Below are 25,319 nucleotides of genomic sequence, written 5' to 3'. Positions count from 1 at the left end.
GTCAGTATGCAGTATGCTCTTATGAGCAAACCTGGACTATATGATACGCATCGCCCCAGAGCTGGCATATTTAATATTTATGAATTTATGGACATAGAATAGGTTACATACAGTATTATTAGGCGGGTTTCAATGATTAACTTGATTCCCCATATTTAGGCCACTAAATTTTTTAATTAAAGGTGTCTTATTTTTATTTTACCTGAAAGCATCATCTTTCTCATGGTTCGTATGGACTCAAAAATTAAATTAATTTACATGATAAAATAATACATAAAATACATGCTGATAGAGACCAGTTCAAACTGACACTAGCGCTAACTAGCAAAACACTGTATATGGCTGTTGTGTTTACCATATCTACAAACACTTGAGAACTCAGGTTGCAGTTGTCTAGTGTTGAATAGAAACCTGAGACAGACACAGCAACGTGGAACCAACATCCCAGTGTAAGGAAGTGATGTTTGTTGTGTGATACCGGAGTTCTCACTCATTATTATCCTAGCATTGCTGCTCTGAACTCTCCCGCCAGTCCTCACCCTGTGTAACCACAGTCCACACGTGAGGAAACAGTGACATGGAACAAAGTTTGTAAACATTATTCAGGTTGTAGATGTCTGACTAACCCTTACGCTTAATGTGGTCTGGGAGCTTGAGTTATTCAGTGTTGGTTGTACTGGCATAGCGACAAAAGTAATGTGAAGACAATTGCATAATGTAGTTGACAGTAAGCCCATATGGAATAGGACCAACAGAGTCAAGGGACCCTGTCTTCGCATTTAAGGGCCTTGCAACTTACAAAGGCCATCTGGGACCATAGAACCCTGCTAATGGACACTACTCTTTTATTAATGGATGCAGGTCTTTATGACAGTTGGAGCAAACCATCTAGGCACCAACTTACATGGTGCCAAGGATATATTCAAGTAAAACTGGATGTGAATAGGAAGAGAAGCTATAGTTACCGTCATCGTATGTAAAACTACTTAACACTAACTTCAATGCTGCAGGTTAAACAAAGAGCAAGCAGGAGGGGATGGAGAGGCCTAAAATTGAGCTGAGATGTATAGTTAGGTCCATAAGTATTTGGACAGTGACAATATTCGTAGGTTTGCCTTTGTAAACCACGTCAATGGATTTAAAACAAAGCCATCAAGATGTGATTGAAGTGTAGACCTTCAGCTTTTCCTCCCTTGAGATGCTTTGCCAGGCTTTTACTGCAGCCCCCCTCAGTTGCTGCTTGTAGGTGGGTCTTTCTGCCCTCAATTTTGTCTTCAGAGAGTGAAAAGCATGCTCAGTTGGGTTTAGGTTAGGTGACTGACTTGGCTGAGGCTCTTGGGTTGGTTTCGCAGTATGTTTTGGGTCATTATCCAACTGTACTGTGAAGCACCGTCCTATCACTTTTGCAGCAATTGGGTGAATCTGAGCTGACATTATAGCCCTATACATTTCAGAATTCAACCTGCTTCTCCTATCAACAGTCATATCATCAATAAAACAACTGTGACACAGTTCCATTGGCAGCCATACATGCCCATGCCATAACACTGCCTCCACCATGTTTGACAGATGACGTGGTGTGCTTTTGATCATGAGCCGTTCCTTTTCTTCTCCCTACTCTTCTCTTCCCATCATTCTGGTACAAGTTAATCTTGGTTTCATCTGTCCAAAGAATTTTTTCCCATAACTGGGCAGGCTTTTTTTTTTTTTTTTAAGATGTTGTCTTCTTTGGTCTTCCAGGCCTTCTGGTGTTACTGAGCTCGCCAGTGCATTCCTTCTTTTTAAGAATGTACCAAATTGTTGATTTGGCCACTCCTAAAGTTTCTCCCATCAGTCTGACAGGTTTGTTTTGTTTTTTCAGCCTAATGATGGCCTCCTTCATTTGCATCGACAACTCTTCGGACTGCATATTGAGAGTTCCCATGTAAAGCTACCAAATGCAAATTCACTTGTAATCAACTCCAGACCATTTATCTACTTAATTTGTCAAGAAATAAAAAGGGAACAGGCCACACATGGCCATGAAACTGATCAACTGAAAATTGTCCAATTAATTTGTTAGTGTCTGAAAATTAGGGATTCCTAGAAGGTTAATGCGATATTTTTGTTAAGCCGCTTGAATTAAAGATGCGAGTCAACACTTCAATCACATGTTGATGGCTTTGTTTCAAATCCATTGTGGTGATGTAGAGGCAAAATTACAAAAATTGTGTCAATGTCCAAATACTTACAGACCTAACTGTATGACTGAGCTGAACAGCTGGAAGAATTTTATCTTGCAGATGTTACTTCAACTTGCAGAGGGTTGAATAATTAGACACATGAAGACGATTTTGTAGATCAGACAATAGATGTTAGTATCCTTTCCTCTGAAAATGTCACTGCAGCTGATACACTGCTCCATTTTGTTCTCAACTGGTTACTCAGGTTGTGGCTGATGCACAAAGGCTAGCTATACAGTATTAATAAGTACCAGAAAAAATTATAATAATGCAGTCTACTAAACAAACATCAGCACCTCTGAAAGAGGCTTTAAAAAAAAAAAGAGAGAAAAAGACTAATTTACCAGATCATGGTGTCTTCCTTTTTCATATAATGGGCTGACAAAAAAGATCTGCTCTGACAACGTCAGCAGATACTTTGTTACTGTTTGCCATTAGCTAACTGCACAGTAAACTTTAAAGCTGCCAGCTGCATTCAGCAACATCAATGTTAATCTGTGCTAAAACCTAACACTAGGAAACAGTGACGTGTCAATAATAAAGTGCTTCACAGGCCAAAAGCCTTCATACGTTTCATTTCATATGTAAATACGCATTCATTTTCAGCTCTTCTTACTCACGCTTTTCTGTTGCAAAGCTGAGCCAAATCAGTGAAAGCCATGCATCACACAGAGTTGGGCTGAATGGTGGATATAGCAGCCAATAGTAGAAGTGGAAAAATCATTTAAACTTTGTGCCTGCATTAGCTTTGACATCAATGGCTTCTTTCGCTTATTTTAAATATGACAACTGGTGCCAGTATTCTTTCACATAAAAATGTCTTAGGTCTGTTTTAGTGTTGTAATCCACTGAAATAACCAGGTAAGATGCAGCTTGAGTAGCTAATTTTTAATTTGAGTTATTAAATTAAAATCCAGTAGGCTTTAAACTGAACCAGACTGACTAGAACATTAATTTAATAACCCAATGAAAGCTGCAGTGAGAATTGTTTGGACTGCAGCCAAACTAAAGTGACAAATAAGTGTGTTTCTACCTTTTCCAAACTTCCCTACATACCTACCAACACATACCTACTAAACCTCTCATGCTCATGTGCAGATAGACTGGATATACTGGATTGTTCTTCTAAGAAGTGGAGGAGTGCCTCCTCTGAATGTATGAGTAGACTTTGACACAGTGGTCCCAACAATCCAGCACTAGCAGTTGTCCTTTCTGGGTGGTGGCCACTCCGACAGGGCAGGTCAACCCTTCCTGGATGAGAATTTTGAATCCACCCTCTTTGGGAAACTGGAGGATTTCTTTCCTTCCACTGTCTGTTACCAGCAAATCCCCGTTGGGATCCACACACATGCCAGTGATACAGCGGAAATCCTCTGTCTCTGAGAAGAAATGGCTGAGCTGCTTGCCCAGCTGGCCATCAGTACCCACTGAACCAATGGAGAAGCCGCCCTCCAGGTGGGGCTCATTGTGGCGTTTCTCAAAGTTCAGGGCCAGGCCCTGGGTGAAATAAACTGTTCCAGCTGCATCACATGTCACAAACTTTGGCCGCACAGCAGAGCACAATCGATTGTAGCTGACCACACCCACATTGCGATCCACTGCAAGACACCACAGCTTGCCACCTTCCACATCTGACACGACAAACTGGCCTGATGGCATGGCAGTAATGCCCCAGGGTTTAATCAGTTGGTTCTTGTGACACGCCACACAGTGTCCATCCATAGTGTAGACTTTAACTGAGTTATCGTAGTTGTCAGTAACCCCAATCAGACCTTGAGGAGTGACAGCAATGGATAAGGGGATAAGGTTAGGCAGGTCAGCCCCAAGGAAACTCAGGACAAAGTTGTCAATGCTACTGGCATTGCGGCGAATTTCACGTTGGAAACCTTTGCGATTAAATATCTGGACACGGTAGTTACCACGGTCGGCCACCAGCACCTCACCTTGTGGTGTTACACAGATGCTGACAGGTAAATTGAACATACCAGGTAGAGTTCCCTTACAGCCCATCTTCTTGACAAACTGGCAGACTGGGGGCCCTGCACTTGCCCCAGCTCCTCCAGGTGATCCCCCACCTGCATCCATGGACTTTGACTTAAAGCTGCTTGGTGAACCACATACTGCCTCCTCTACAGCTGCAACCATGTCAATATCTCGGTAAAGATCCACTGGAACCCCCATCGTACCTCTAGTAGCGCCTGCTGCCCCAGCTACACCCTCTACATCACCTTCAAGTGCAATCTCCAACCCACTCTCCTCATCGTCTGTATTGACAGTGTAAGTGTTTGTGGTCAAGTGGCCTACTTCTAAAGGCTTAGAGTGCTCTGTTCGGACTACCTCTGGCTCTTGAAGCTGAAAGATGGTAGGCAAGCTGCTCCTCAGATCCAGCTCCTCATCATCACTGCCTCCACCCTCATCCTTTAGCAAGGCAATATCACTCTGCCTCACCCGCATTGTCAGATAATCACAGCGTGACACCACTTTTACCTCAGCAATGTTAAGGAGATATGTCTGCTCCTCCAGGACCTGCCCATTGAGCTTCTCCACTTCTGCCATGGAAGCAATGAATGTCCTTCGACACCTGCTGAGTTCCTCTTGAAGACGTAGCTCAGCAGTAGTATAGTCCTGTTGCACTGTCCGGTACTTTAGTCTCAAAGACTTGGAAATGTTTTCAATAGCTGTCTTCTTCTTCTGAATTTCACCCATAACATCACGCAGGGCATTCAGCTTGCCACCTAGTTCTTTTCGACGCTGTTCAGCAGCCACCCTAATAGGCTGGACTGAATGCCCTTGATGCAGGTGGCCCTCCCCTTTACAGAGCTCACAGAGGACTGTGGCACAGTCATGGCAGTACTGCCGTGGTAGACGGTTGCAGCAGGACTTGCACATGAGGGCAGCAGCAGCAGCACTGCAGGACATAGTACAATCTAGGATCTTAAGAACAGTGAGATTATCAGCCAGCTGGGAGATGCTGCTCATACGGGAGACTTTGCTACAGAAGGGGCAGCGCACACCATTAATGGTATTAGCCAACAGCTTCTCTAGACACTGCCGACACACTGTGTGACCACACTGCAGGAGTTTGGGCCTCATTTGATCCTGGTTGTAGGTCTCCAGGCAAATAGGGCATTCAAGAACTTCCCTCATTAAATCCGGGTCCAGCGGGGAAGATGCCAACGCCATTATGGTTCTTCCCTTGAGTGAGAAAAAACAACAAAGGAATTATATTTTGTAATATTTCACCATTCTGTGTGAAAATCCACTTAGGGTAAAATATTATGTCACTAATTCATGTGAGCAAATACCTATGTGAGTATCATGTTCAATTTGTTATGCCTCAAAGTTGTGTATTATATTGGATGCAGCAGTATTTTGTAGCAATAGAAAATGGATATTTAAATTACCCAAGGATGTCTGTTGCTCATGTAATGCATTCTCTGTGACTGTGTGACAATTAACGATACAGTCCTAAACACTGGCCCAAGTCAAGCGTTACTTGGCTAGTTTGCAGCAGCTTTACTGCCAAGCAAATTAATAAGTAAATTGCCAGCTATAACTAGCACAGCAAGCTAGTCCAGTTAAACAAGTGGGATTAACTGACGACAACAATCTAACAGAGCATGCCATTAACTGGGAAACGCTATCGTCGGTTACAACTGACGACATCTTCTTACTGGCAAAAAAAAAATAAGCTTCCAAAATAAGGCAATAATGAGACAATGAAGCTACCTGACGAGTTATTATTTACTTTACCACTGGGCTAATAAATACACGATCGTCCATGCAATGCTACTGAAAAGTAATGTGATGAGCAAGCTAACTAGGTTATATCCAGTCGACACCATCGTGCTCGCGTGTGCTTAAAAACAGGAAGACCTTCCAGACTTTTATGTCCAGACTTAAAAACGAATTACACTGAGAATTCTCCAATTTTAGAGAAGTAAATCGGAGGCCTCTCTGCAAGACATGAAACGTTGAAGCTGTCCTCATACACAACGCGACAACGTTATGCAGCAGCATGACAGGGCTGATTTTGATGAACGCGCATTCAAAAATAATCGTACTGTTTCCCTTTAGACATCTCTGTTTTAAAACATTACCTTTTTTTCTTCACAGTTACCTGCTTGGAAGTACAGAGGTTTCGATGGGCGTGCTGTGTTTTAGCTACTGCAGCTGCTCGTGAGAGACTGCAGTGATGACGACTTCACGTACGCGCAGCGCGGGGGGGGCGGGTGTTACGAATTACGTACAGCGCCGAGCCCGACGGTTGTTTTTGATTGGCTGCTGTGTAGGCATGTACGCGGGCACCCCAGCGTCCCGAAGACACGTCCGTGTTCCCGATGCAGTTCGCTGTGTTTGTTTTTTTTTTTACTGATGTTTCGTTTGAACCAGGAGCAGATTAGATTGAGATCGAAATAACTTTGTTTCATTTGCCCTCATTCCCAACATTCATTCACTCACACAAAACCGGGGGCGGCGGGGGGGTCCTGTCAAGATGACTGGATTCAATCTTTTTCATGCACAGTACCCGCTCTAAATAGCCTAGTTCTCCCGTCCAGACTGTCATTGTACGATTTGTAACCGGTGAACCACTAAGCAGACCTTACAGTACTTCGGAAAAACGAGTTTCACGGAGAGAACCTGAAGCACTGCCCATAGGCTACAACTGCATTTGAGAACATCCAGATGTTGACAAAATGTTTCACTTTTTAAACATACGCCAGTAAATACAGAGAGAGACCACTAGATGTCAGAATAGGTCCGCTGGAAGATGTTTATGCAACATCCTTACACACAGAGTGAGTCTAAGTGTGTTGATTCGGACCATCTAAGAAACTGTCTGCTTTTTTTTGGTTGAGCAGTTTCAAAACAAATATGTTCTAAAGAAATGTGGAATATGCATTTGGATTGATAGTTACTTAGTCATTTAACAAGTTATTGTATTTTGTCCTGCTGAACGACCATTGTAGAGTAATGTTCAAATCAATTTCCACAGTGGGGTATAACGAGGTTCGATTGTAATGGCAAAGCCTACACACAGATAGGCTACACATTTTAATAGCATGTGCATGTTTAGATTTAACGAGGTTCTGTTAAAAATCAAAAGTCCTTTAGCACTTGCTGCTGTTTTAATAAAGCAAAAACAACAACGCCAACAGGAACCATATCTAACAACATCTGTATTAAATTGCTATGGAAGATATCTGACACCTTTGTTGTTGCTGCCTGGGCAACGTAGCCCTGGCCAGAGGGGATGTGTCCCTGATGAGTGAGTATAATGCAACCAGTCTAGAAAGACATTTTAATTAACAAAGGCAGTGCGAGATCAATGGTTGGGAAATTCACTCCATTCATCTCTTCACTGTGTTGGATGACAGGCGAGTGTTGCATAAGCATCGCATTCATGCCACACAGCAAAGAGCTGTCATAGTTTATAAAGTAGCAAAAGTGACGGGCCGCTCCTTTAACTGCACAAGTCAGTGATCCCACATGGAAAGTACACGTTACAGCACTTTACTATGCCATTCTTCCAACATTTTTTACAGAAGAGACACTTAAAGAAAACAAGAAGTTGTAAATATCCCAAAGTCAATTCAAAAATAGAGAAAAAAAATGTTCTGCAGGTAGTAAGACCCTGTACATTATTGATGTCAGCTTACTTTGACAGTACCAAATCTTTCATGAAATGCAATTGTTACCATAGAAACAATTGTAATCTGTGGTGAAATGAATTAAAGAGTGAATTAGACTGGCGAGCCACAGCCAACCTGACCTACAGGGCTTTATTGTGAGAGCTGGGTGACGACAGCTCCTTTCTGTGTCTGTGTTGCTTCAAGAAGTGCGTGTAATTGGGCTCTTGGGCCACCCCTTGAGCCTGTTTACATACTGTTGCACATGAAGTTACCACCCACCCTTTCAGCTGCTTGCCGGTGTCTTGCAGACGCACACAGCGAGTAAGCCGCAGAGACACACACAAAAAGATGTATGTACAGACTCAATGCTCTCACACACAACAGGGTCATAGCTACAATTGAGGACATAAGGGTCACGTCCTTGGTGTTTTTTGCTGGGAATTAGGAAATTCCAGTGACCTGAGGTGAAAGGAAGGAATACTTTATATCGGCGTCTAATACAAATATTTTAGATTTGTTAAATATTGATATTGATAAATATATATAGTACCTCCAGCCAATTTTTATAGCAGTCAGTTGTCGCTACAGCTTTTTAAAGATTTTTTACATTTTGCATTTATGGTGAGGATTATGTACATTTAATAGTGAGTTACATAAATTCAGATAGAAAAAAAACCCCTCAGTTGTTCTATGTTAAAAGCATTTTTACTTTTACTTTCTTCTGTCTTTTCATCCAGTACATGTTTTCACCATTTAGACTGAATCTAGGATCCATTTAGAATATTAAATATACTTAAAAATTTCTAAAGTATGGAAATGAACAATGAAGGAACTTTCCATGTGCATGTTAATTATTAATGTAAAGCTAATTTTGCTCACTATTTTATTTTTAGGCTTTTCACAGTTTGACAGAACACAGACTTTTTACAACTTTGCATCATGTGATCTCTTCTCACTTACAAAACTTTTAGAATTTTTGCATTAAATCGAGGCACTTTGGTCTCTTTTTCATGGTTTGAAATTGAAAACTCATTTAAGATACATTGTAATTAAATAATTTCTTTCATGCTGTATTTGCATGGTTTAAATGACACAGCAGCTTGACTCCTATGTGATCTTCTCTTGAGAATAATAGCCCTTGAAAACATCCCCACTTGTATTAGGTTTTTCTCAGAAATGTTAAATGCTTGCTGGTAAACACGTGTGTTGGCATGTGTTTGTGTTTGAGAAATAAAAGATTGAAAAGTTTACACACCCTTTTCGCATCTTTGATTAACTTATTTAACATTCTTGATATTACAAGACTTCAAGGGAAATTGCACATTTAGACACAGACAGACACAGTATTTTATAGTTCCAGCACTTTACGTTGTCTTTTTGCCACATTTTAAGGATGTTTGATTTCACTGTCATTAAATTTGTTAACAGGAAATAAGTGATTTAAAATATTAACCCTATTTGGTCCCAATTAACCCACCTTGAACAATGTCAAGGACTTTTCCTGCTGTCTTACCTGCTTCCTTCGGGTTTTGAGTTTCCTTTATTTCTTGGATTGTATTTCTATATGTTGTCTGATTTATGCATGTATGTGCACTTATGTACATTGGTGATCTCTTCACTCCATCCATGTGTGTATGTAGGTGGGTGGGGTTGTGTGATTGAAATGGATTAATCTGCATATGGTGTAACCCATATGCATTGTTTTAAACTGCAATATCAAAGGTTTGATGAGTGAATCTGCAGATTTACATTTCTCATACATTCTGGCTCCTCCCCATGTTATAGCACTGATTGATGATGCATACTATCTCAATGCTACATCATAAGCAAGTAATTCCGACCTTGATACACTTTTTTGTCAGTAGTGTCAGTGTATCACTCATTTGGAAAACCTCTTATACGTGTCCTCTATTCTTGTAAAGCATATAGACACAAAAGCACATCTGCCACATCAGCACAGATGGCAGATCTGCTCCATTGCAACATGTGGCTTGATGTTTCCCCCAATTGAATCACTCAACATCCAAGTAGCATTCTTTGGTGTTTTTTCTCCTCCCCTGCTTCTGTCGCTGCCTCTTCTTTCTGCATGGTGTGTTGTTTTCTCACTGAAAGAGGAAATGATGAGAAAGCACCCCCCCACACACAACTCCAGCGAGAACATCAAACAGTGGTAATTGACACTTAGGAGAAGAAGCCAGTGACACCCCTCCCTCTCTCCCCCCTCCAATTCATCCTTTGTCTGTGAAAGCTGATGACAGTAAGGGATTAGTTGACAGTAAGGGATTAGTTGTTGTTTTTTCTTTTCCTTGGCAGCAAGTAAAATAAATCCAGATGCAGGCGCTCTAGCCAACTCAGGGACTGTGTTCTTTGCTAGTCCAAATGAAGACTCATAAATTGTTTAACGGAAAGATAAGAGAAAGTTAAGAAGAGGGGACTGCTTTTACATTTTGGAAAGAATACATACTAAAGTGAAGAAATAACTCTTGTGTGAATACAAACTATTTCCTAGTTTTCCTTCTATCTTCCTGAAATGAATGTTAATTATTATTGTTGTTAACTTTTTTTGTTTTAATCTCTACCTGCACCCCCTCCTACCTATACCCACATACCCTCCCTTCCTCTCGTGCCTACCCCCTCAGAGGCAACAGACCAAGGGGTTGCCGGAGGTGGGCGGCGAGAGCTGAAGTCGATTCCCTTCATCAGCTACCTGTCGGCACTGCAGAAGAGCCAGCTGTTGTCCGACGACATGGTGAATGGCGTGGAGATCCGCTGCGAGGAGAAGGGCAGCTGTCCAGCTGGCTGCCACCTGTGCCATCACCAGGCCATGATGGGGGGAGTGTCAGCGAGAGGCCGCAGTGGCAACGGCAGGAGTGGCGAGCAGCCGTCCCCCATCCCTGTGCTGCTGGAAGTCAGCCGTGTGGTGCCCCTCTACAGTCTGGTCCAAGACAATGTCACCAAAGAGGTAAGAATGCAACATGGGGGTAGGAATTTCACGTGTGTGTATGTCTGCTTGTTTGCCTTACATGTAGATGAGTGTGTAGAAGGAGAGGGAGAGGATGAGAAAGTGACCTAGACCTAGAGAAGGACTAGGAGAATCAAGGAAAGAGATGTGATGCATCAACATACCCACTGAAAGCAAAAACATCCACATCCAGGAATGAACTTTTATCAGTTTATTGTAACATCAAATGTATTTTTGAATGAGAGGAATGAAAATAGACTTAAGAATATGGACTGCACTTTTCTAGTGTTATCGACCAGTCAAAGCGCTTTACACTACATCCCACATTCACCCATTCACATACACATTCATACAGCACTTTTTCTAATCAAATGCAAACACTCACACATGCATCTGGGCGAAACTTTGTTTCACCAGTTGCCCAAGGACACTTTTATTACATGCGGACTGGAAGAGCTGTGGATCTAACCATCTACCCTCCATTTAGTGGACGACCAGCTCTACCTCCTGAGCCAAAGTTGCACCAAGTGCATCAAGGACATGGTTTCTTCTGAACGGTTTATTCATATGACTATAAACTGTGTCCACTTATTATCAATGATCAATTTTGCATAAAGGTTGGCACGTGATTATACTTCGAGACTTCTAGACTTCTGGGAACATTTAATGTAAGTGTGAAGAGAATTAAAACATATGTTGTGCTGCCCTGTGACAAAAGGTGCAACTCTGAACCCTGTTTCCTGCAAGTGCAGGAGGCCTACACTTATTGTTCAGCACACACATAAACACAGTGTGTGTGTGTGTGTGTGTGTGTGTGTGTGTGTGTGTATGCACTCACAAAACAAACACACACACACACACATAAACACAGTGTGTGTGTGTGTGTATGCACTCACAAAACAAACACACACACACACACATAAACACAGTGTGTGTGTGTGTGTATGCACTCACAAAACAAACACGCACACACACTCGCACGCACATAAACACAGTGTGTGTGTGTGTGTGTGTGTGTGTGTGTGTGTGTGTGTGTGTGTGTGTGTGTGTGTGTATGCACTCACAAAAACAAACACACACACACACACACACACACACAGTGTGTGTGTGTGTGTGTGTGTGTGTGTGTATGCACTCACAAAACAAACACACACACACACACACACACACACATAAACACAGTGTGTGTGTGTGTGTGTGTGTGTGTGTATGCACTCACAAAACAAACACACACACACACACATAAACACAGTGTGTGTGTGTGTGTGTGTGTGTGTGTGTGTGTGTGTGTATGCACTCACAAAACAAACACACACACACACACACACACACACACACACACACACACACACACACACACACACACACACATAAACACAGTGTTGTGTAGTGTGTGTATGCACTCACAAAACAAACACACACACACACACACACACGCACACAAGACACTCAAGACACACATAAACACAGTGTGTGTGTGTGTGTACACACTCGCACACACATAAACACAGTGTGTGTGTGTGTGTGTGTGTGTGTGTGTGTGTGTGTGTATGCACTCACAAAAACAAACACACACACACACACACACAGCAAAGCCCCCTGTACGTGCCGCCCATAACAAGCACCACAGCCCCAAAGAAAAGAAGGCACAATCAATAGCAGACAGTCCCTAGTGGGCCTCATCGATAGCTAAATGTGAAGAAGAGCAAAAACGTCTCTTTTCCCTCTCTTCCAAACACCTCACTATCCATCCTTCTCTCTCCCCCTACCCAACCTGTGGTCTTCCGGGGATGTAGAGAGTGAGATGTATGAGGAGGAGGAGAAGGGGTAGACTGCAGTGGATCACTCTGGCAAGCCCCTCTGAGGTAGCTTGAGGCAGGATTATTAGCTTCTTATTGATGTCATCGACCTCTTGGGAGGGAGGGGAGTCCATCACTTTGCTCCTCTTTTCCTCTCTTTCTCTTTTTCTCCTGGCCACAACTGCAGCTGCTAGTCTGATAGGCACATAGGTATATTGCATTAGAGATGAGTGATACAACAACCTGCCCCTCCACGCACACAACCACTCATTCTCTCTCTCTCTGTCTTTGTGTGTGTCTTTGTCAAACACACTTTTACTTGAGACTATCTTTATACTTGGCTGGGTCTATCGGGAAAGACGGCTGCCATGTTGCAAAAGCTTTCCCAGAGATGAGGTTCTTTTTTCTTTTTTTTCTTTTTCTGTACCTTAAAACCTACTGATTCAATCAAAAATAGAGGCGTAGTTGTCCAGCATATGATTAGGTGGACTGAGGTCATACCTACAGTATAGGTGTATACTGTACCTATTTGTATGCATGCGTCTGCGCATACATACTACAGGGCTTACATGGACCTGTCACTCTTTATTTAACTCCGTTCCTTCCTCGTTTCTCAGCTGCCTACATCTTTCAGTGGCCTCTCCCTGGCTGCCTGACTGTTTGACAGGACATGTCATGTCCCTTTCACATCAATCTCCTCATTATTAAGCCAGAGGGGGATTTTGTTACAATGTGAAATTACCCCTTCCTTGAAAAAAAAATTACCAGGCCTGAAAAGAAACACAAGTAAATGGTAGAAAAGTAGACGGGCATGTCTGCCTTCTTCTTAGCCTTCTCCATGTGGCTCTGTGAAAGAGGAGAATGGGGAATAAAGTATTTCTTTGTACATGTGCCAAGTACTGACAATACCAATGACTAGTTAAGGATATGGGGGAAATAATACCTGCAAGACTGATCCTATCAGCCAATACTGGATTGTTACCCGAGTATTTCCTAGAAACATGTTCAAGTTGGTGCACCCCATTAGAGAAAAACGTACCTCTTATAGTATCTATCAATGCACATAGTTCTGGTTTAAACTTTTGGAATTTTTGTGATCTATGCCTCTGATATCCCGTATTTGCCCCCACCCCGGTACGACTGAAAATGACATTTTTAAGAATTTAACTGCAACATCCCTATCATTCTGGCTAATTTCCAGTCTTCACTGTTGACTGTTGTTACAGGGAGTATTTCTACAGTAGGAATAAGTTCCAATACAATGCCACTCACCTCCATTGTATTTTTAGTATTGTATTTCGATCTAATACAAATACTATGTATATTTCTTGTAATACAAGGAATTTTAGTTGTAAGAACTTGTGTAGGTAAGTACCTCAAAACCTGCTGATGTACTCATTAGCATGTATAGCTAAATTTGCTGATACGTAATTGTCTCAAGTCAAGAAACTTAATTATTATGTTTTGCATTTGAAAGGAAAGGTTCGAGGTTTTGCTTCTTCTTTGCCTTGGTATTGAATGCTTCTCAAGTTGCTCGGTTCTCGGGCTTGGCTTTAAACCTGGTCTTGACTTGAATTCGGCTGGAACTGGTCTTGGAATTGGCTTGGACTCGACTAAGGTGGTCTTGCTTACAGGCCTGGTGTGTGCACGCAAATACACACACACACACACACACACACACACACACACACACACACACACACACACACACACACACACACACACAGACACACAGACACTCCCCTGTTTTAGGGCCAGAGAAAAATACCTCTGTGGATAAATAAATAAGCTTACTCCTGTGGAGCTTACCAGTGGTCCTATGTCCTCTGTTGATGTGACTGAATTATGGTAAACCTTTTGAACAAATTGGTTGTGAGTCTAATGGGTCAGAAAGCACTATATCTTGCCGAGCGGCCGCTGTCATGCTCTCTCCATAACACATTACTGCAGCCCCTCACAGGGCTGTGTCTAGAATTGTTTCAGTAGAGGCAGGAGGGGCACAGCGTTTTTGCACCAAAACGGAAGAGGTAGCAGAATTACACAGAAGGGCAGATACAGCGTATTTCCAAAGGATTGGAGGAGCTTGCTTTTGGGGACCCTCTTGGCCCATACAATGTCCGGTTATTGGTGAAGTGAACATTAGAATGAACACAGTGCAAAGTATGCCTAGTGCCTTGGTAGTTTGCAACTAGAATTTCTTCCATTCCAGTTATTTAAGAACATGAAAATTGAAATAAACAACACACACTGACTGCTGACGCCATCTCTAGGCAATTATCTGCCACACAGCTTAATCCAGCAGTCCTCACAATGTAATCCACACATAAAAAGAGAAAAAAAGTTTTGATTGCAGGAACATCATTTCAGTACCAAGGAGAGTGCAAGCTCCTATAGGTCCTTAGACAGATTCACATAAATCCTGTATGGCCAGTACATAGTATGCTCTAGTCAACATTTGGACCATAAAACCTTAATTACATCAGCAGTAGTACAGACTTGTCCTTCATGCTACAGCAAAACAGTTTAACTGCCAAATTTAATGCACTAACACCAAATCCTACGTTAACTTTCCTATCAAAAAGAAAGATCTAAGCGAAACAGTTATAATAATACATTATTATTCATCTAGCCTATGTGCTCTGATGATGAATGATTCAAAGGCAGCACTGGTAATTATTCGATTAAACGATAGGTTTGCAGTTTTTCAACTCCATCTAAAAACAATAGTCAGGTGCCCATGTGAACCTTGTAATACCTTTTCATTCCTCCTGTTTATACTGGCCATACTTTCCTAATGTGCTTCCAATGTACAGAAAGTGATGGGAGATGAAATCCACATTCTTTGTTCTGTTGTATCATCGAGCATTTAATGACTTTTCCTTTTCATACTTCCTCAAGACTATTAGTCTATGTAATGGAGTGCTTGAAAACAAAAGTGTACACACTGTTTCATCAGATCCGTCAAAGAATTTTTAATCCCTTAAGCACAAAGAAAGTCATAAACAAAACATGATATCCCAGGGTTGGTTCCGTCATTGGCTTTAAATCAAAACTGAAAACAAGTTTTATTTGTTTTCAATTGTGTTTTAGCCCCTTTCTCTGTTGGTTTTTTTTATTGTTGGCTTACATTGCTGTTTTTTAACACACAATAAGATAGGAGACTAACAGGTCAATTGACATTGCTGGAAATGTCAGGTCAGATTAGTTTAGAACATCCTCACACAGATTTGGCCCACCTAAAAAAGCAATACCTGCTGTTTGAGGTTTCTCCAGTGACGTGGCCATCAACCTCTGGGTGAACCAACCCTCCATCTGATCCCACTGTCCAATTTCCTGGAAGTACCACTTTTGATAAAGTTCCTAGAAGCAACCCATTGGTTCTTTTGTTAACACCATTAGCTCTGAATGATTGGACGGGCCACATAAATGCATTCATGTACGCGCGCACTTACACACACACACACACACTCACTTAGGTCACCATTGATGGTGTCCTGTGTGTGCTGACTTCGACAATTTACAACCACTGGTGATCATCTTATAAATCAATACTGCGGGCCAGCTGGCCAGTGTTTTCATGTATTAGCCTCCGAAGATGGACAGTAATATGGTCATCTTAGACTAGACAAACAGATTAATACATTAAAGAGGTCACGATGGCCTCCCTTGCCTTCTTGTAAGTCACAACAGGCTTCTACGAAAGTGAAAGGTCCAAATAGTATTTTGGTGCCAGTGAGTCTGCAGGGCCTAAATGACGTCAAGGCTTGGAATTTGCAGCAGGAGTTGTTGCTGATGCTCAGTGGCCTTGCTGTTAACTGATCTTGTCTTCTGTTCAAAGCAGGGGGTGATTACATTTCAGCTCAATTTGTTCTGTATCGATAAGGTCAATGGAGATGAATTGTGGCATATTTGTGAAACGGTAGAATCATGTGTTATTTTAACCATAGGGGCATCACCAGTTCCTGAAAGCAAATCTGTCATGACTCCACAAAAACTACGTTGCACTGTTATAGCCAATGCTCAGATAGGACCTTCTTTGTCAAAACAGTTGCTTTTCTAACAGGAAGCATAGAGCGAGATTAGGTTTGTTTCTTACCCCTATCTGGCCAACACACAATGTATATGGATCTATAGTGTTCTGGGAAATGCATGATCTTTAATTAATCAATAAAGTATAGGGTATCCTCCTCTTTTCAGTTTATCTTCCTTATCTAGCAGCTGCACTGAACACAGATGAATTCTCTCCTGGGCCTTTCAATGGGTCTGTTCATCTCACTAAAGAATTTCCTTACTGACCCTGGCCTAATTTTTTTTTTTTTTTTTTTTTTTGCATCTGCAGGAAATATTGCTGTCTTCACTACCACACACTTGACGTATTATCATTTTACATGTATTAGCTAACTGTCACTTTTTCCTGCTTTTCTCTAAATCCTCATCTCTGTTTTACCTCCTATGTCCCCCACCCAGCCCCCCACCTCATTCTGTAAACCACAATTAGATTCCCTGTTTACCCAGTGGAGACTGGCTTGCATTACTCTTCAAACATAAACACGGCGGTAATCGCTTTGTCTATTTTTCACATGTGCAGCCATGCAATCAAGCGCGCAGACCCATATGGGGTTTTTCTAGGAATTTGGTGGTGGTAAACGCATGGCGGTCCTGTGGTCTTTCTCTCTTTTGCCCCTAGCAGCGAAGGTCATTTCTCATTTCTCATATTTGTCTAGTCTGTGTGCATGAATAGACCTTGAGTCCAGGTTTTTCTTGTTGCCTTTGTCTGTGGCCTGCTTCCCATTGACATGAGGTGGCAAGACCCCTGCTGCTGTTGTTTTCCACATGGGTTCAGGAAAGGGGGGAAAAATGTAATAACCTTTTTCCCGTTTTTGGTTTTCCAAGGGGTTATTATATAGCCATGGATTACAGTGCTTGCTTACCCCCTATAATAACTGCTCATTCAGCAGGCTCATTTAGAGGGGCTTGTATTGGAGGATAAATAATGGGAAAGCCTTGACTGCTGATGGATCCTGATCCTGTCCCACAATAAGGTGGGGAAAACTTTGGGAGTTGGGAGTCTCCTTTTTCACACCTTTGTTTTTTTTTTTCATCTTGTTGTTTTTTTTTTGTTTTTTTTTGTCCTATTTTCCTTTGGTCTCTCCAGCCTCATCCTCTTTTTTCTCACTCTTTCCTACTCTACTACTTGTTTAGGTCACTTTCACTCTCAAGATCCTTTGCCTTGAGTGAAAGCAACTGGTATTGGAAGAAGTCAGTTCCCATGAAAGACTGTTGAGCCTCCTCTACAGCTAACAATGCAGTGTTGTGGAAACGCTAACATCAGCTTCTGAGTGCATACCCTGACTCTTTTTTTGGCCAAGCTGTCTGCTTTTCTGGTCAGGACTATGCCCAAAGTCATCTCAAATGTCACTTCCACTAATCAACACACTGCAGAAATCTTCCTTGGCATTTCTCCAATGAAATGAAACAACCAACTGTGGAAATCAATCATTAATTGGAGTGTGTGTTTGCATGTGCCCAAGTGTACATGATGCATGTGCACGGTTGTCTTAAGATGTGTGTGGTCTCATCAATTCGTTTGCTTTCGGATAACTGAATGTCATGGTGTATTGGAACAAAGGAGTGGCTCCTCTCTGCTTTTTGTTGGACGGCTGGTACCTAGTGATAATGTTTCCACATGGTTCCAGTGTCCTATTTTTGTGACCATGATCAAGCACATCTCCAAAGTTGTCTGCATGAGGCAGCACTGCCAACCAGTTAGAGCACATAAATAACTGAGTGCTCCATTGATCCATACTGTGAGGGGGGGAGCCAGAGGGCTGGCGAACTCCCTTGAACTCACTCTATATCATGCCTGTGGCTTTAGGGAAAGCCCTGACATTAAACTTTATTGCTTTGACGGTTATATTGGCATTTTGCTGCCTTTTTGAGGAAGACTGAGCTTCCGTTTTTGATTTTTTTTCGCCTGTTAATGAAGCAGCGCAAGGAGATGTTAGGAGATGATGTCATCTCCTAACATCTTCCTGCCCGCCCCCTCCATCCCCTTCACAGACAGACTGACAGCGACAGCGACAGATCCACACACACACACACACACACACACACACACACACACACACACACACACACACACACACACACACACACACACACACACACACAAACATATGCAAAGAATGGACGAGGTGGGGAGTGTCACGGTTTTCACATCTCCATCATAAAAGTCACAGTGCATCTATGATATCACAGTGTAAGCTTGTCGATTTTAGTGAGATGTTCCTGCCTTCCGGTAATTGGGAATAGTGGGTATGAAAAGGTCACTGTGTGTGTGTGTGTGTGTGTGTACCTGTACTTCTATCTTTGTGAGACCCATTTTGAGTTGTGGACCTTGAGAGAGGACATTTTTGCAAAGCAAGGACTATTTGGATAGTCTTCACTTCTTCAAGGGGCTAATAAAGTAAGGCTGAGGTTTGACACCTTAGCACTCATGGTTCAATTTAGGTGAAAGATAAAAGGAAATGAATATAGTCAGTGGAAAGTCATCATATGGACAGAAGTACAAGGATGTGTGCCTGGGATATGGAGGGCAATGGTGGAGAAGGTGGGCGGGGTGGGAGATGGGGGTGGGGTAAGACGTAGATGGATGGGGAGTGCATGTTCCAAGAGATAATTGCATTTCTCTCACCTGTTACCCTTTACAGGCCTTCAAGAGTGCCACAATGAGCTCATACTGGTGTGCTGGAAAGGGCGATGTCATTGATAACTGGTGTCGCTGTGACCTGAGTGCCTTCAGCAAAGATGGCCTGCCAAACTGCAGTCCCCTCAGGCAGCCGATGTAAGTGTGAGGTGACACCATGACACCTAGGAACTCCTGCGCAAGAGAGATTTCATGGATGCATGCACTGATGCACGCAGCCACACTCACATGTGCACATGGACATGCGCACACATACACACACACCTGTCTCCACTGACTCCTGAGGCACTCGAGAAAGTTGTAGACACAAGCACAGTCCCCAAAGTTCTAATAGCTGTCAGTCGGCCCTTACACCCCTCTGAAAAGAACATGCTCTCATTCAAGGTTTCCTAACAATACTCCTAAGGCTTTTGTGAGTCATCCACCTTTTAAAGAGAAACAGGAAGTTGAAAGGGCAAGGCTTCAGAGGATAAGGCTACATTGAAAGCATTTAATTAAAGAATGAAAACAAAATATGCCTATTGGTATAATAAAATCCAGAATGAATGCCAGCATTTATTGGCACCACTCTATAATAATAATGAAAGCTTAACAAGGATAAAATATAGCATAGCTGCAAGAGAGGATTCTGGGGTCCAAGAACCTAATGACTTTTTTTTTTTTTTCTGCCCACATTATCAAATATAACCAAATTTATACTTTTGCAGAATTATTGCTTTCTTTATTTTGCCAATTCCACACCATGTGGAGGTAATGCCGTAAGAAATTTAATGGCAGAGATCCAAACCAATTCAAAGTTGCTGATGCTATACTAATTACGCTGAAAACTCAACCTTTGGCCACATTCAAACAACACCAAAGACAGCAGTGTATCAAGTGTTTTTTAATCTATTTCACCTTATTGTTGGTAACGAGTGATAATGTCATTGCCAAACATCAACATTAATCTTACTTAGAAGGCAATGGCATTGTCAGATGAGCAGGTGTACCCCATCAACTGGACACACTTCAACATACATCCGATATAATACATATGTATTATTTAAAACATTGTAGATTTTAGCTTCAAGATGCATATTTAGGATGGATTTCCAAGTGTGACAGACCTCATTTAGTCACAAGTTTTTATTTTTTATTTTATCTCTTATTTCTCTAATTAGCAGCAGGATTAAACTGCTTACATTGTACATTATTGAGAAGCTTTCAATTTATTATACAATTTATTTATTTATATTTTCTTCCACTTCGACGTTTTTTGGCCAATAGATAGTGTGCAGTAGAATCCTTCTCCGGCCAAGATGGTTGAGAGCGTGCGCATTTCAGACATCCTTTGGCTTAGCCAGCTGACTTCCTGCTAGCTTACGGCACAAATGAAGGGCATGAAAACAATTTAATGAACTTTCTGATTTTATTGGGCCAAATAAATCATATTCTGATAATACAAAGAGTCTTTTTGAGGTTGTTGTGACGCTCAGAAAAATCTATTCCTCAATTTAACAGCTACTCATTTTGTAATGATTGTGCATGGGAAAAAGTATATGTGTTACATATTCCTGCAATACAGACTGTAAGCACCACATAGAACTCACCTGTTGTTTCCAAAATAAAGAATGAACGCTGAACCTCAGCTTTTAAGCCAACGTGGATGAGAATTCCCTATAAAGCACTCAGATTTGAACAACAATCATTCAAAAACTCCAGAACAGCTGCTAAATGTTAATTGTGGTGTGATTGTTCTTTTATCTTTAGCAGTACTTTACCTAAAGCACTGGTTTTTGTGACATATGCATTGATACGTGAAACTTGAGATTATGCTGTACAAGTGTTGTTCAAGTAGTTTAAGATGCTTTTATGGCTGTTTTGTTTGTGGAATGCGGTTGTGGAATTGGAGAAAAAGGGTGTGGTTCCAAAACCAGAGTTTTGGTCAGGCTTTCCCTGGGTCCATGCCTGCTGGCACAAAAGGGTCAGAGAAGAGTTGCTGCAGCAGCCAACTCCAACTCTGACCAGCGCCAGAATGTAAGACCTGTAAAAACCTGCAGTACTTATTATTATTGTCTATGGTAATGAAACAGAGTGGCATGCTTTTTATGAAAGTGGGATAACCTACCTCTCTCATGCCATTGTCAAAGACACAGCTGGAGGGCAGGCAAAACGGAAATACTGTTCTTTTATCTCTTTTGAGGGAAGAAAGAGGGAAAACTGCACAGGGAACACTGCTGGAGAACAGGTGGTATTGGAATGTTGTTTTGTTTGAAGCCACTGTTTGCCATCCTGTTGTCCAGTGAGATATTGGTGGTGGTGTGACAGTGTCTGCTCCAGCACAGCATTGACCGCATGGGATTTCTACTTATCCATTCTTGGTCTAGGTCCATATTTTGGGCATTCGGCACACGCATGCATACAATTCAATCTGAAATTTGCAGATGAGGGCAACAAACAGCTGTGGTAGGCTTTTGATCTCATTGTTATATTCATCTTATTTCCATGTCTTAAACTTTGTGTTCTCTGTGTTGCTCCATTAGTTTGCGCCTAGCCCCCTACCTGGAGCCCTCAAGCACAATGGTGGCCCTGGAGTGGATGGATGTGGAGCCTCTGATTGGCTGCAAGGTTTCTGACTACATCATCCAGCATAAACGAGTGGAGGACCCCTCGGAGGCAGAGGTCTACACAGGTAGAAAAACTGCATCCCAAGCCTGAGTTGATTTACTTTTTGTAACTGTATAGATACTATGCTACGATGAAGTCGGCTTGTCTATTGGCTTAAAATTCATCAGACAGTTTTCTAAAGGTAATTTTTTTTCAATTAGTTTGGAACTTTTTCCTTAATGCTACAAGATCTGATTTTTTAAGCTATTTTGCTTATATAAAAGTTAACCTTTTATCTAATATCTAGATTAAACTTTTGTGAAATCCTTCATGATTTGGAAATTTGGTTTACTCGGTTTACACTCGCTGGTGTTTATTGTTTGAGTGATATAAACAAGAATTGAGAAAGAGGATCAAATGTATATTCTGATCATTTTGGTAGTTTCATCAGCTCTTTTGGGTGGCAGTGTTTACCACTGTTGGTCCTATTCCTGATGATCATCACTTTCTATGTGAGTTTTGCATCTTCCACCGTATTCATATTTGTTTCCCTCTACTGTCCACAGTTGTGGAAATTAGGTGGATTAGAGGCTCTAAATCGTCTAAATTTAGTTAATCCTGTGATTGCCTCATGACTAGCAGAGTTTGGGAAAGTTTCACAAATTCTCTGTTCCACATTATGTTTTAACTCCAAATAAAAAGAAAATTACATTGTTGACTGTACTCACATACAGTAAAGAGAGAAATCAATGATGAGCCATGCTTTAGGCCATTGATGAGATGATGATGAGAATAGAGAGGATAGTTAAATGCCACAGATAAATAAAAGATTGAAGATGTTAGATGAGGTCATGGGAAGACTCAAAATGTGAACCGTTAAGTTACAATTGTGGGAAATAATGTTAAAGTTTTGGTCTGAATACAGAACAGAAGGAGGAGCTTAGGTTGAGGATGGGAGAAAATGATGTAGGGCAATTTATCAGGCGCCATAAATGGCACTGACCATTTTGCCATAGAGCTAGGGAAGTGGTCATGCTCATTGTGATGATGGGCTGGGGTGAATCAGAGTAAGGGTGATAGGAAATTAATAATATTGGGGAAATTAGGTCGTCTGGATGAAGCCGGCTTTAGTCATTGGGAAGTATGGACAGGCCATCCATCACCCCTGGGAGGGGTGCTGATGAAGCGTGGGCACCAGCGAGCACAGAGAGGGTACAGACAGCTAGAAACAGGCATGCTGGCAGAGGTGAGGTAGGAAGGGGCAGATGGTGTGGGTGACTCACTCTGCTACGTGCCAGTCACCACTATAAATCATGTCATAACAGACAATATAATATACAGAAGGGAAGTCATTGTCTTCGTCTTTTCTTTTTTCGCTTTTCTCTTTTTCTCTCCCCTTTATGTCTGTCACTCTTTATTTTTGGCTGTTAGTCATGTCTGTCTTGTTTTACTCTGTCAACATTCTTTAAGTTTCTGGACAAAGCTGCAAAGTTGAAATACAACTTGAGTGAGTCTTTTGGACTCACTGTATATGACCCTGTTAGTGTGGAGTAGGTCATGTTAATTGGCAGGGAACCCAGGCCATAGGTTCTCTATCAGTGGAAACATCATTATGAACTGAATGGGGACGTATCTGGGTAGCTCCAACTTCCACTGCAAGTACTAAAAACTGTAGCTACTCAAAACCTCCATTGTTCTCCAAAATGTGTGGATCAAGATTGCTGATACAAACTTGGAAGGCATTGCCGGGGTAGATTTATGAAAAAATAGCAGCCTCTTAAAATGATGAGATCTTGTTCTCCGGACTCAGCAAATAAAAAGGCACAATGTATGAGAAGTATCATTTTCTCACACTTACTCTGACTTATTTTGAAATTATTGGATTTGTACTCCCTGCACCCACTGCTGGCTTCTTAATTAAGGGCTATCTCATAGGCACTTTCTAGGAAAAGGGAAGTCTGTATAATGAAACCTAAAGCTGAGATAAATCAGAAATCCAGTTTAGCCTTGTGCCCTGCGCACCTTGTATATACAAAGTAACACACTCATCTCATGCTCTCAAGCTCAAGTCATCCCTCGTTACTTTTTTATCAACAGTGCTCCTCTTGACTTTCGTAGACAGATACACACATGCACACACACACATTCCCCTGTGGAAGCTGCCAGTGAAACCAGTCTACCGTTGGCCACTGAGCAACTCTAATGGAGCAGTTGGGGGATAAATACTTTGCTTGAGGGCATCTTGGTGGTTTTCTGGAAAGCAAGTGTTTCTACTTCATTTTCCCTGTTCATATTTTCCAAGACTATGTGATGATTTGAACCAGTGAGCTTGCAGTCAAGCCTTCTTCTCCAACATCTAAGGGTGGGTACACACTAAAGGATTATTCGGCTGATTTACTGTAAACCATACTTGACAATCTAGACAATCGTAGGGAAAAATCCTGATCCAAAGCTTAGTCAGGGCTGATAGTTGGCAATATAGGGTAGCGTGAGGTGTTCAGATTCAATTTTCAAGTGTTACAGTGGGAATATTATGGAAAACAAGACTTGTTGCAGTTTTGTAGTTAGAAATGTTATTAAATGTAAGTGAAACACAAAGATGGTCTTCCCACCACTAAGGTTTTTATGTGATCAAATTGCACAGTTTGAACAAGCTATTCGGAATTGCCCCCAGTTTATGTCACAACTGAAAAAAAAAAAAAGGGACAGGGTAGTTTCATCATTACTGAAAGACAATCGCAATACCTTTTGACTAAAAGTACAAACAAAATTTTTCATAGCCGGATATAAAGCTTTTGACTAACCCAAAATCAATCACAAAATAAACTGTCATACTGAAAAGACATAGTACCACACCGAATATACATAGGATAGCCTTGAAAGAAAAAACAAAATATCAAATTGGCAAAAACAGCCAAAAAACTAAAATATAAATAAAGGAAATATAAAGGAAATCTTTGGGCAGACGCAGTCAAAAAGTGATGCTCAGGCAGCAATACTGTATGTGCTGGGACAAAAGAGTATAAAGGAAAGTTACTTGGAAAGTGCCACTGAAATCGGAAGGCAGATGAAACACAGATAAACGTGGTGTGGTGGGGAGATGGGACTTAGGCTATTGCCAACATCGTCCGTAGTAAGGGTAGCACCTGCATCCAGGGGAAGGGATTCAACCGGCGCCGGCATCCACAGAAGCCGAGGCTGCATCCGCATTCATTGCCAAGTTGAAACACTGCTTCGGGCTGGTGTCTGAGAGAGAGGAAAGATAAACAGACAGCCACACACAAACACTCAGCCACGCTGAGCATGAGTCACACATTTAGCCATGTGCACACTCATACAGATGGCAGACAGACAGTGTAGAGATGCAGACACTTGGATGCCGCCCTCACTGGGTTCCCAAAGCCACGTTTC

The 25,319-nt window shown here is 41.8% G+C and overlaps 2 protein-coding genes across 3 annotated transcripts in view; one reads left to right on the top strand and one right to left on the bottom strand.

Moving 5' to 3' along the window:
• Positions 1-25,319, top strand: part of LOC120806183 (astrotactin-2-like) — a 249,816-nt gene that overhangs the window by 188,034 nt on the left and 36,463 nt on the right. The window contains exons 17-19 of the mRNA XM_040157035.1: positions 10,495-10,817; positions 19,327-19,460; positions 21,845-21,993. Coding sequence (XP_040012969.1) covers positions 10,495-10,817; positions 19,327-19,460; positions 21,845-21,993 — 606 coding nt within the window. The remainder of the gene's footprint in view (positions 1-10,494; positions 10,818-19,326; positions 19,461-21,844; positions 21,994-25,319) is intronic.
• Positions 1,857-6,435, bottom strand: trim32 (tripartite motif containing 32). 2 transcript variants are annotated; one of them, XM_040157036.1, is made up of 2 exons: positions 6,323-6,435; positions 1,857-5,417 (listed from the first exon to the last, which is right to left on the bottom strand). In XM_040157036.1, the coding sequence occupies exon 2, from the start codon at positions 5,403-5,405 to the stop codon at positions 3,348-3,350; it is 2,058 nt and encodes a 685-aa protein (XP_040012970.1). In that variant the 5' UTR covers positions 5,406-5,417; positions 6,323-6,435; the 3' UTR covers positions 1,857-3,347. The 2 variants fall into 2 exon arrangements, with proteins under 2 accessions (XP_040012970.1, XP_040012971.1); XM_040157037.1 differs by having other exon boundaries at positions 6,343-6,425.

The sequence above is a fragment of the Xiphias gladius genome, chromosome 20 (genome assembly GCF_016859285.1).
Source record: "Xiphias gladius isolate SHS-SW01 ecotype Sanya breed wild chromosome 20, ASM1685928v1, whole genome shotgun sequence".
NCBI lineage: Eukaryota > Metazoa > Chordata > Actinopteri > Istiophoriformes > Xiphiidae > Xiphias > Xiphias gladius.
Note: the sequence above shows the minus strand (reverse complement) of the source record. Positions and strands in the feature narration are given on the sequence as shown.

What these genes read in the sequence shown, in the direction of transcription:
- trim32 (XM_040157036.1), bottom strand. Translation starts at nt 5,405, where the DNA reads ATGGCGTTGGCATCTTCCCCGCTGGACCCGGATTTAATGAGGGAAGTT.